The following is a 13016-nucleotide window of genomic DNA, read 5'->3' as shown; positions in this document are numbered from 1 at the left end:
CTGAAAGGAGATAAAACTGTAAAATGTCAGCTCAGCTCATTGTTTCTTGTGACCACCTCGTCTCTCTCCACTGTTTTCTGTCACTCTATCCTGCTGCTGTAGTGCGAGATGTTTTAATCTTTAATTAACTCATCTTAACCTCCCACGTTCCCATGGCAAAAAGTATTTGCAAAAGGAACATTAGTTGGTATGCTTTAATGACATACTAAACTGTTTTACATAGAAATTGTATGCCCATGTGTTGCAATAAATGGTGTAGTTCAGAAAAGAAACAACTAGGTCAAAATAACCCGTTTTTAATAAATAAGCCCTAAACAGTTTGTTAAATCTTACATAGGAATTGTTGAAACAGTTAACTAAAAGTATAACATGATAAATGGTTGAAATAATAACCATACTGTAATTAAAAGAAAATGAAATATCTAAATAGTTGTAATACAAATACTAACTAGTACAAACTCTTCTGTACAATTTAATCATAAAGCAAATGTCTTGATATTAGTCACCTATAAAATTAACAGTGTTTTAATAGCATCCTGTTTAACATTAAAGTGTCATTATGCCAATGAAGGGGAAATTGAGCTCATCAAAACAGGAAAGTAGGTCTTAAGGTTGTGAGACGAGGATGTTAGGAACCACTGATGAGTATATGTCACAACAAGAAAAAAGGAATAGGTTGTTTTGGTAAATAAATAACGTGTGTGTGCGCCAAGTCAAATGTAAAGATCCATTTTCCTGGCTGCATGTAACTACTTATTATTCAACTGCACTTTATCAAGTATTTATGTATTCAATAGTACATTTGACTCATCTGATTGGGGACGTTTGTTCCTGGTGGGACTCCGTTGGTGCCTGTAGAAATATTGAGGTTACTGCCTGTTCGCAGGCACGGTGGTTGTTTTTCCATTAAAACAGGAAACCCTTCCCCTCCCTCGGGCTGTGAGGGGTCTCAAATCAAATCTATACAGTGTATCCCTTTTGCTTGCTACAACAGCAGCCACAAATCAGTTTATCCTTTCTGCATCCCAAAATGGTTGTTGGAGCAGCACCAAGCAATAGTGCAAGATAAACGAGGGCAAGCGCATTGTAATTTCCATATCAGTCACGGAGAGTGTCAGCGGCTTAACTTGGGGAGTACAAAAGGGAAAGGAAGGAGAAAAGACAGAAAGAAAAATAAATAGATGCTTTTGTTGTTATGGACATTCTTCCTCGGCTATTATCTAATGAGCCGCATTTCATATTTAGAGCGACGTAATGCACCTGGTGGCACGGAGCCAAAAGCATACCGGCTGACTGAGTGCGTGTGACTGACTGATTGACCGTGGCTAGCAATCCTTGAAACTGCTTCAGAATGTCAACCGTTTCTGACATCAGGGTCCAAGCAGAGTGCAGCTGTCATTTAGGCCATAAATGTCCAGAGGATTTATCTTCCTGAAGCATTAACATTGAATTGTGGCTGTCAGCATGTGTGTCACCGAGCCTTGATGTGGAGGTGGCGAGGCTGACGAGCCGGCGGGGAGCAGGGAGGATAAAAAGGAGGCCAGACAGGATCCAGAGATGGAACGAGGGGAGGCCCTCAAGGCTCCGTAACAAGTTCTGAAAAGTTTGGCCGGGGAGACTTTGTGCCGAAATTATCTTGTTAAGTGCTGGAGTCACTGAAGGACACCAGACAATTGATTGAACAGAGTTGACTTTGGCACGATTTCCTCCTCGTGGCGACATGCATCAACCCGGCGATTGGTCCCTATATTCTGCAGCTTAACTACCTCTCAGGCCTCCCTCTGTGACAAATGGCTTCTGTCTCTTCTAATGTAATATTTGTTTCTACTTCTGAGAGCCTCTCGGCTACTCCGCGGCGAGTCCGTCTGCCGACTTCTTCATTGTGTTAGCTGACTTTATTCCCCAACCGGCTGTCAATTGGTGGACCGTCTGAGTGTTCTCGTCTGTCTGTCTTTTGTCTCATTGCCTGCGCTGTCCTTTTTTCTACTGTTCCCTTGTCAACCCCTTGCTCTGTCTCGTATTCACCATCTCTCTGCCTCCCTGGTGCTTTCTGTCCGTCTTTCTTCCGTCTCCTGCTCTCTCATTCTCATTGCTTCTCTTCCATCCAACTCCCTCTTTCCCCTCTCTCCTCCTTCTCCTCCCTTTTCTCTCCCTCCACTTTACCGCCATGTCTTTGCTCCAGATGCTAGCTGTCTCAGCTCCGTGGGCCGCGTCTCAGTGATGGGCCCCTCCAGGAATTCAAAGCACCATTCTGGCATTTTCTTCCAAGCAATTGCTTTTTTTGCAGTTATAAAAAGGGGGAGTAGCTTAGCATCTCTCTGTGAATGGACTTACTGGCCCTTGGCAAAACCAAATGCACATCCGCAAATTCTCGGAGGCGGAAGCGGACTGCAGGACTGTGTCCAGATTCCAGCCTAATTAAGCCATCTCTCATAATTTACGGGATTGGTCTATAGTAAGTACCGCCAAAATCTTGTCTTTGAAGAAAAAAAAACAAAAAAAAATGAGCCTCCATAAACTTTAATTCTGTGTTTCTACTGGAGTGAGAAAAAAGCCTGAGCTGTTATACGCAAACAATTTTTCTTTGACTGTGACTTGTTGAGCCCCGCAGTCATACATCACTAACAGTGTGATATGTAAATATTTTACATGCAGTTTAAATGGTAATTAAAGTCACATTGACACCAAATTAATTCATGATGGGACACGGTGCATTTGAGGCGCAATTAGCCTTGGAGGCGGCTGCGGCAATATTTTGCCTAACCGCAAACTCCAGACACTTCACAATTTGTCCTCACATTAAGTAAATGTCACAGCATGTTACCACGCTATGGAATCCAGGTTTTTTTTTTTTTTTTGTTACACAAGGTCACCAAACAGCGAAACTCAATGGTGAGTACAGCCAAAACGATGGTGGATGAAGTGAGAACAAGAAGCGTCTTTAAAACAACTTTTACTGGATGTCTGTGTAAACAAGTGCATCCACCGCTGTAGCTCTTCACTGAACTGAAACAGTGGAGCGGAGAAAACGGGCCCGTGTGCTGTTTCACTGCAGATGAGCCATTATACCAAAACTGCAAAACACAGGTAGGATACAAACCTAAAGGACTTAACTTGGCTGCACAAGAAAACCTACTGTACTTGGCACCAACTGTTTGCCGGGAGTGTTAGTTTAAGGAATGGCCTCTACAGGAGTGCACACATGCATGCTCTTTGCCACGATGAAGAACATTACCGCCTTATTTTATGCAACAGTTATCCCTTGTGCGTTTACCTGCAATCAATAGATTCAACAAGAAGCAGGCGCACACACACACAAAGTAGTGATAATGAAACAAGAAGCACAGAGGTTGTAATTGATTACAAACCTGCATTTATAAGTGTGGATAAGGCTCGTCAAGCAAAAGCCCTCCATTTATTGATTTAATGAGAGGCTACAGAGAACGAAACACAATTCAAATTTTGGGTTTCGATGCAAATCAAAAGGTTTCTACTAATTTTATATAGTATATAGAAACGCAGAGGATTGCTGAGCTGAATGATAATATCGATATGCTAAAAGGCTGAAATTGACCATAGTTAGCTTAGCCCAGCCAATAATTTAGTGTTTTTAGTGTTTAGTACATGTACAAAAAGAACAGACTGGAGGTATTTTGTGGCTAAATTAGTGGATTTTCGTTAAGTAGTCCCGGAATGCCGTTTTTAATTCAGCCGTAGTAGACAGTTACTTCCTAATGAAAGCTTAATAAAAGATCACAAAAGTAACAGAAACAATTTGAATATGATATGTTAGTTGCCACGCTAACGTGGTACAGTGATCCTACTTTTGTACAAAAATGAACTTGGACCAGCAACAGAGTTAGTGCATTGCTGAAATTGAGAACTAAATCAGAGCTTGAGGAAGTGGCGGTATGAACAGTGATGTGTTCACTTAATGAAGTGCATTAGAATAGTGATGCTATCACTTAGCACTATATTGTAAAGGACAAATCCGACCAGATTAAACTGAGTAATTTGCGGTGTTCAATGCTTATTAGCATCAAAGTAAAGTACAGCTAAGGCTCTAAGGGAAACGTCAGGAGATAATGTCAGTGAAATCCACTCTTTGGGCTGGATGATTAATGTCTGTACAAAAAAAATTAAACAATCCATTCATAGTTGTTGATATATTTCAGTCCGAATCAATGGAGCCATCCATGCCGACTGCCTTGCATAAATAAGGGGGCGAGGGCAGCAACCATATGCTGTAAGATCCTTAACAACAAGCATTCCCTTAACTCTAACTTGTGCTGTTCACTCATTTTCCGGACAAAAGAACGGGTTGACACATGTGAAGGGAGCATAGGCACAGGCACATACTGCCTGTGGCCATACTGCCATCTCTTATTTAATGTCAATGAGTCCCTGCACACACTGACAAAGATCCCCTTGCTGCTTAATATTTCATACAATTCACAATATTCCCTCTTTGTCTTACCGAAGCTTTCCATCTGTGGCACGCTCATTACGCGACAACAGCAACACCCCCCTCCCCTCCATCCATCCAACCCCCTTACCTCCAAATTACTCTCATCGTGGTCTTTAGATTTCTTCTATAAAAAGCTGTTCAAATATGTATGCAAGCTCTGGCCCCATTTCCGGCAGTCCATAAAGTGTTTTTTTTTGTTTTTTGCCTTCTTGGTGGAGAACACAACAAGTTGCCTCCCTTTATGAATTTACGGCCCCGAGGCCATCTGCAGCCCTCTGTGCTGCCTCCTGACAGTGGCTTCGCTCGCTGTCTCCCTCCCTGCAGAGAAAGAGGCTTGAGGCTGTGCTGAAAATAAGATAAGATATTTAAATTTGTCCGAACGTTCACCTACAAGTTATTGTGTTTTTTTGAGGTCAGTCAAGTCCCCCTTTCTGGGCTGGTGAATCAGACATCGTAGATTGTGTGTGCGTGCATGCGCACAAACAATGCTGAGCCATATCTCAACCCTACTGTACTGCATATTGTTTTTTTTATTATCAACTGGTGACGAGGTGAGAAGTTTGTGCGCGTCACACCATCTTTTCCCCCCTGCAGGCCCAGAGGCTGCGGTTCAGCCCGAAAAATCCATCGATTCAGCCGCAGAACCACAGCTATTCAGAGAACAAACAGGCAGAAGGAGACCACACAGGAGACAACACTGACAAAACGGGGGACGCCTTTAAGCAGCAGCTGAGCGCCTCTGTTCCTGAAGGCAGCACAATGCGTGCTCATGCATACGTGTTCTACCTTTCAAAATATGTTTGATGTTCATGTAAGTGAAGAAAGTACACCGCCCGTGTCTCTAAATTACTGCTTTGATGCAGTGGTGCTTGTGTGTGTGTATGTATGCATCAGTTTTATATTTTTCGCCCCCTTTGATGTTATGTTCATTAATATCTCTAATGCATGCGTTTGAGTGATTATATCTGTCGGTATATGTAGGTGTGTGTGTATATGCACGCACTGAGCTTAAAAGGAAAGATGTAATCTGGGTACATTATTGACACTGAACGTTGCCAAAAGAAACGAGTGGTACATGAACTCTCCACTCCCCTTTTGCTTCATCACTCCCACCACCATCTTCCGCTATTTTGCCTTAGGGCTTATGATTTTCTCCCCATTTGTGTCTGTTTGCAGTTCAAAGCAGGACCCCAGCCGTGGCCACATTCCTTAACTATCCCGGGCTTAGATTAGCATACTGATTAACCAGCCTTGTGTCTCTATCTTCGCCTTACCCGGAGCTCCCATGCAGGGCTGCGGCGTCATGAATATAAAATGGCAACATCGGCAAACAAAGGCTTGGCATGGAGCTTCCAGATGAGGGAGCTATAGTGCACAGAAAGCAATGCATCTATTTTTTTCTTCTTTTCTACTGTAATCAGAGAGTACTGAGGCGTTCTGGTGTTATTAGAGTTTCCAACAGGTTATGAACAGTATAATTGTTGATCTGCTGCTACTTAGCTTTCTCTCTCTCTGCACGGTGTTTGACTCCTCCTTGGTGAATGTTTTCCCGCTTATTTCCCTCTCTGCTCCCTTCCCGCCACGCTTCACAGACAGCGGGGCATCTTTCTTTTGATCGTCTGATTTCTTTACCTCTTTCTTGCTCTTCCATCCTTCAAAAATGTCCTCACATCGGCTCCTACCTCTACTTACCTCTGGCCTCCTGCCTTTCTTGTTCCCTTGCTTGTCAAGGCATCAGTGAGGATGTCGAGCCACCTCCTGCTCTCACCTTTTTCAGTGCCACTACTTGCATGCCTCCCTCCGAAACATCTCTCTCTGTCCTCTTGAGTCTTTCACTGTGAGAAGGACCTGAGTGAGGACGGCAGATTGTGTGAAGTTGGATGTTGGTTCCAGGTGACAGGCACCATATGAGTCATAGCCATAATAGCAAAGCTCCCCTATTTTCTCCCACCCTCCATTGGCCACACAGTACAGCCACGCAGCAAAAGCAAAATTGCTCTGGGTAGAAACAATAGCTATACAGTACACAACAAGCATGACAATTCATATAGTTTGTACAGTGTTATTTAAATTACACAGACTGACAGTCATTCAGATTAGTGAAAGTAGATATTAGAATCCATGAAAATAAAAATAATGGCCAGATGTTCCACTAAGAATAAAGGCAAGTAGTCCAGATTTGCATGAAAGCCTGTTGAATAGACATTTTCTGGTTTCCCTATTTTATTAAGTATGTATGTATACATGGTGTATATGTGCATTTGTCAATAGTTATTTCAAAGTCAAATTTCGTTTTGCTTGTTTTCTTCCATAAATAGTAATTATTGAAATTGAAGAACAGATGCAAAGATGGCCTACAACCCATTTCTTTATAGATCACAGTTTTTAAGCCTTGAGTTTGGCATTTTGGTCATCAGCATCTTGGCTTTCTGCGACCCTGAAGGGGCACGATGGAGCAAAGTATGAATTATGAATTATAAATGAGATATATTTTGGGAAATCACAAAAGGTTACGCTTAACTTGAACCAAAAATGTGAAGTCTAGAAGCTTTGCACTGACTGACCATTCCAAATCCCATAGCAAACACATTTCCAGGATGTCTGGATGATAAATGTTCTCAGTAAATATTACTTTAAATAAAATAGGGACATTATGGGAGAAATACTGTTTGATTAATACCAACTCTTCTGATTTGATTGTATCATACAACAATCAGATATTACATCACAGGTCATTTAGCAGACTCTTTTATCCAAAGCGACTTAAATTACATTTTTAACCCATGGCTTTTACATTTTGCCCAGGGAGCAATTAGGGGTTAGGTGTCTTGCTCAGGGACACTTCGACATGGGGCAGCCAGGACTTGAACCACTAACCTTGTGTTTCCCAGCGCACCCTCCCTACCCCTGCGTCACGACGATGATGCATATTAACACATATTATTAAAGCCGTTTTGTGTTTAACATTAAGATTATTGGATCTTGGTAAATCTAAATCTTGGAGATCTGTTTCATTGCTCATTAATTATTAGGTACAATAGAATAGGGATCCACCATTACCATTGTTGTGGTCTGTGTTTAGAGAAAAATGAGATAAAAAAAGGAAATGTGTGCCATAACAGAGACCTTATTCACAATAACATATCATACAGATCAGCTCAGCTCATCAGACTTTCCCCAGAAAAGAGACCTGCAAATGAATAAGATGGAAAACAGAATGAGACCTGCTATGTGCAACAAGTGGAAAGATGTGATTAAATATGAAAACGGAAAATTAAAAGACGTTCAAATGAAACTGGACCAGACAGCTTCCCTGGACATCGAAGGACACAAGCAGAAACTAGAGGAGAGGGTGAGATAAATATAAAACAGGACAAAACACTGAAGAAGGTCAAACAAATTGGAAATGGATGAGAAAAAAGACGAAGCAAAAAGGACATTATGGGCTGCAATTTCAGATAATCAGAGATTTATCTGCCAGAATGGCTACAAATTGAGACCAAAGACCAATCTAAAGACATGAAAAGATTTTAAAAAGCCATTTAGAGGGGATACCAAACAGGCCCTTGGGCCAGAGCTTTAATTTAGAAATAGCAGTATTCAAAATAATTATGTTACTGGACTGGAATGTTTCTCTACAAAGTAAAAATGCATTAAAAGAGGATGGTTGAGGCCTCTGCATGTGTTAAACAAATAGCATTTCTAACTAAAGGGTCCAGGCAAATCTGAGCAGGGTTGAAGAGCTTATGAAAGAGAAGAAAGAAAATAAGATCTCAGTTGCTCATATTATGAGGTGGGTTGGGGAAGGGGGGTCAAAAGACTGTCGACAAACAAACATTGATTGGACACTAGAACATCAATCGACATGGCCGACATAGATACAGACCCACCGATTCAGAAGCATTCTGCGCATAGAAACCTACCCAGACCCCTCCAATTGATGAACCACTGGCCCTGGATGATAACAAAACAAACTCAATAATTTGTCCATTGTAGAATAATTAATAAGAAAGGGAGAAGGGGCTAATACAGATGCTATGAGGAACACTCAAGAATTAGATTGTAGTGAATCTATTCATTTCAGCACAGCGGCATAGCTGATGCGCTCGCAGACCAGACAAGTAATCATTAGCTCGCCGGCTAATGCAATAGCATCGCCTCCCTTTTTTTTAATCCTTGCACACACAGCAGACTGGAGCACAGTGTGCCAGCTGGATATCGCCACGAAAGTGAGTCAGAGAAGGGAAGCGAGAGTGAGAGAAGATGTGAGGGTGCCAAGGAAGAAGAAATGAAAAGACATCCTTGGCCAGAGAAGTAGCTTTAGAGAGAGGGGGACTGTGTGCTTGCATATATTAGCCTAATAAGGTTACCCCTAGGCTATATTTGAATTACCGCTGGATTAAGACTCACCGCAACTAAGGGGTTTATTCCAAGATTTCTTGAAATCTTTTTCATTTAGATATTTTACCCTCCGATGTAACTATTGATTTCCTGCAACCAGTGTTTAGTCCACGGACAATATGACAGATGCATGGCAGTCTGACATAAGTGAGTGAGGCTGACAGTAGTGAGCCTTAATTCGGGGGACACTTGAGTTCCAACTCCTGTCCAAAGAAGACAATGGGACCCATGGGACCCATGGGACCCCCCCCCCCCCCCCCCACACACACACAGACACACAAACCTCTCGCTCTCTCTTGCATGCCTGACTGTTTGCATGACTGAGGGCAGGAGGAAAGGGCTTCAAAAATGAAGTACCGGTTTTTATTGGTCTGCCGGCGTTCAACTGCCAACGTAAAACAAATGCCATTAGCGAGATCAATGCGCTAAAACCGATTTTCAATGGCACCCCCCCACCCCCATTCCCACCCACCACGACACGGTCACTCAATGCGCACCATGCGCCCGTGCACAAAACCCTGGACTTACCGCAGTAGAGAACCAGCAGCGCTGTCAGAAGCACCACAGCCCAGAAAGTTGACGACATTCTCGGCCAGTGGCTGGCGTCTTTGCGTCTTGTCAACCTCGACACCGAAGCCATTGAACAAATTGGGAGTACTTCCTCTTGGAGAGAGACGAGTATAAAAGGAAAAGGACGGTAATCTCACAATCCAACTCGGCCTCTCACAATGCTCATATCTCCACGTGTAATCCCACAAAAGACAGGTCAATATGGAGCAACTGATAGAAAAGCAGCGGGGGGCTGTTTGTGTAGTCGGATTGCCGGTGCGCAAAAGAAAAGGTCACATCATCCTCCCATTTAGGAAATAAACGCAATTTTTTTTCCTTCTTCCTTTTCTTCTATTCGTCCAGAAACACAAGTTGATAAGCTTCTCTTTCAGTCGTCCCAAAGTGTGTGTGAACCTCAATTTTTAGTCATATTATTTCAGTCAAGGGAAGCGCGCAGCTCTGATGCCTGAAGATTGCGTTAATTCGGAAAGTGTCCAAATCACCGACACCGCAGCGTCGTAAAAAAACTCCCTTTCACCTGTGGTCCGTCTCCTCGTTCCTCTCGAGCCTCACCGGCATCGACGGCATTGCCCAAAGACCCGGTGGGTGGGGGGGGGAAAGATCCAAATCAGATGCGCTGGATGAACGCCTGGATAGACGACGGAGTGTTGATCGTGAGAGGGGGAAAAGTCTTTGAAGGTCTCTGTTTGGAGAAGGAAGTATTTCTCAGCATGCTGGCTGAACTGAACGCAGGATGGAGAATGGGCAGAGCGACGCCGGGAGAAAAGGAGCGGGAGGGAAAAGTGCGCACCGCGCGACTCCAAGTGATTTTTATGTCTACACATTCAAAACATTCGAGCAATTCGGCATTTGCTTCAGGTTATAGCAATTGACGCAGCACGATGCCGTACGCAGAATAAGTGGTGCTACATTATTAAAAAAGCAGCGTGAATCACGACTGACGTGATTTGAATGTGGTATTTACGGATTCTGTGTGGTTTGTGACAGTTGGGCTTTTGGATCGATATTGGCTGACATTCAAACGCGGATCACTCCTCAATTACACATTGTTCACTCGGTGTGAAAAGCAAGTGTCACAATCAATTGTATTTATTGATGTATTGGTTGCCATTGCTGTGAAATTAAAATGAATCTTAAATTGTCACAATTTGGTCGAGGTGTTTTTACTTTACTGATGAACTCACATTTTGACACTTTGTTCCTTCTCTAAAATTTACCACTAGGAAATAATCACTTATATACATTTAGAAAGCTATGCAGAGTCTTATAAAAATACAAAATAAGCAAACCTAAAGTGAAAATAGTTATTGTGACATACTCATATTCCCTCTCAGTGGAGATGATTCTGGGAAAATCTGCTGTAAAATTTCATTGTTTGTTTAATCATTGTTAATTTATCAGATATAATAACCACTTTGGTTGGTGTTTTAAGAACCAGGTGGTGTCCTGAGGAGGTCTAGCACCTCCTCAGGACACTACCTGGTTCTGTTCAACAACAAAAGCAAAAACAGAGTGAACGAGAGTTTCACACACCTGGTGGCTAGAGACATGACTTCAAATGAATGCTAATGTTGTCCCTATAACTACTATATGTAGCAGCGGTTTGTTAACCAATAGCGTTTCTTGTACTTCTGACATGTTTTTCCTCACTGCTTCAGTTCCATGTACAGCGCCGCCGTTTCTTGCCGCAGTGTCACAGACAGCTGCATGAACAGCACATCGGAGAGCTGCTACCGCAGACATTAAAAGTTTTTAAAAAGGACACCGTAGTGGAGTGACTGGACTCTCAGCACCACGGACAGCAGCCACTTGCGAACACTACGGAACGTACAGCGGAGCGATGGTTCCACCGATCGCACCGGGGACTAACAGCCCAATGAACTGTGCAGTTGAGCCACGCACTTTCAGTACCACGGACAGCACCCGAGGACAGCAGCCGGACCATCACCGGCGCAATGGACGGGCCGCACCATGTCCGCGAGCGCTTTTAACTGGCTGCTTTTTGCCGGCTGTGAGGCTGCAGAGACCTCTGTGCATTCGGCCCAACACTCCCCTGCCACGCAAACTCAGCCTTTGCACTCACAATCTGAAGTATATGCATGAATAACTCAATATGCAAGCCAGAGATGTGGCTTCTATTCGTAGCTTATCGAGATGGCCTTTCAGCTTTGCTATAATTTCCCAAAAGTTCCTTTCAAGAGACTCAAGGTACCCCTGCTTGGAGTTGCTTTTGCAATGTGCACTAGACTGGAGCTCTGGTAAACCACTGTGTGCAATACAAGAGTTTCTGCTCCCTATTCTTGTTATTGCTCTCATCAGTAACTTTTCCTAGCAACTATGTGAAGAGTTGACCCCCCCCCCCCCCTTACACACACACACTTCTCTCCCTCTTATTCTTGCTGCAGCAATGATCTTAAAAGCAGTGTACTTATTGTAGACAGTCAATTACGGGCCTGGTGGGAAAGCACTTGCACAGTGGCTCTTATGTGGTGGTGTGTTAGTGACTGTGGCACTAACTGTACAGGGAGTGTAAAGTAGCCTTGGAGGAGGTGCGGGAACACACACACACACACACACACACACACACACACAGACGCACATATGCATCGCTTTCCTCTGTCGTTTTGTTTTTTCCCCCTCACACATTCACACACAAAACATCTGTCGTTTGCTATCAGCTCGGATATAATGCATGAGCTGTGGCCTACATAGGCTTCACTTTTGCATAACATTTCTTTAACTCCAAAAAGAAGGAAACACACAGGGCATGAAAACAATGACTTGCTATTTCGGCGGATGACACGGCCTCTTCAGAGGCTTCAAAGTTGAACAGAAAGCTACTGAGTGTTTTGGCTTTGAACCATGATAAAATGTTATCTCATTCCCTTTCTATATGGATCCACATTGTGGCACCGGTTCTACTGACGCTCTGTGTTCACTGGCGTTTCGTGCTGAGGCCTGGCCTATGTTGGAGTTCAAATGGATTTGTAAAATATCCGTGCAGTTTAAATGGTGTTTTAAAATATAGGCTGCCAAGTGAAAGAGCTCTGACAAATCAAATAAACATTCCTTTGGTAGAAATATGATGAACCAATTCAGGAGCAATTTCGGGACTTCTGGTGCTGAGACGAGAAAAAAAAGTCTCTTTTTTTAGGCTTGATGAAAAGTTAGCTTCACCAGCTGTGGGCGACACCAATACTAGACTCAAGTATTTCAACGTGACTCTTACTTATTGGCCTCTGACCATATTTATGTCTGGTCTATGTCTTGATCACAGGGTCGTTAGTCCAAAACATTTGTCAACATAGGTGCAGATCTCCATACTCTGGATACTGATACCTACTTCCCGAAAGATGAATTATTTTGTAAAAACGATTTTAAATACATACTGACCGTCACTCTTGCATCATACTCAATTACAAACTGTATAATTGGAAAGGCTGGTGATTCTCTAAGAACAGATAAATCATCCGAATGTTGCTTGTTCTGTCCAAAACATTCCCAGTATGTCAGATAGTTCTTATATAATTAGGCATAGGAAATGGAAAGGGTTGGCTGTGACGAGCTAAACTCTATC

At 43.0% G+C, this 13016-nt stretch overlaps 1 protein-coding gene across 3 annotated transcripts in view; it reads right to left on the bottom strand.

Annotated features, from left to right (window-relative positions):
• The window catches only part of LOC120817795 (chemokine-like protein TAFA-5), a 104745-nt gene extending 94569 nt beyond the window's left edge, over positions 1 to 10176 (bottom strand). For all 3 annotated transcript variants that reach the window (XR_005712012.2, XR_005712011.2, XM_040174343.2), the window contains exon 1: positions 9398 to 10176. Coding sequence is in view for 1 of the 3 variants with exons in the window: in XM_040174343.2 (XP_040030277.1) it covers positions 9398 to 9509 (112 nt within the window). In the remaining 2 variants the exon portion in view is untranslated. The remainder of the gene's footprint in view (positions 1 to 9397) is intronic.
• Between the last annotated feature and the right edge of the window lie 2840 nt (positions 10177 to 13016).

This window comes from Gasterosteus aculeatus, chromosome 4 (assembly GCF_964276395.1).
Source record: "Gasterosteus aculeatus chromosome 4, fGasAcu3.hap1.1, whole genome shotgun sequence".
Classification (NCBI taxonomy): domain Eukaryota; kingdom Metazoa; phylum Chordata; class Actinopteri; order Perciformes; family Gasterosteidae; genus Gasterosteus; species Gasterosteus aculeatus.
Note: the sequence above shows the minus strand (reverse complement) of the source record. Positions and strands in the feature narration are given on the sequence as shown.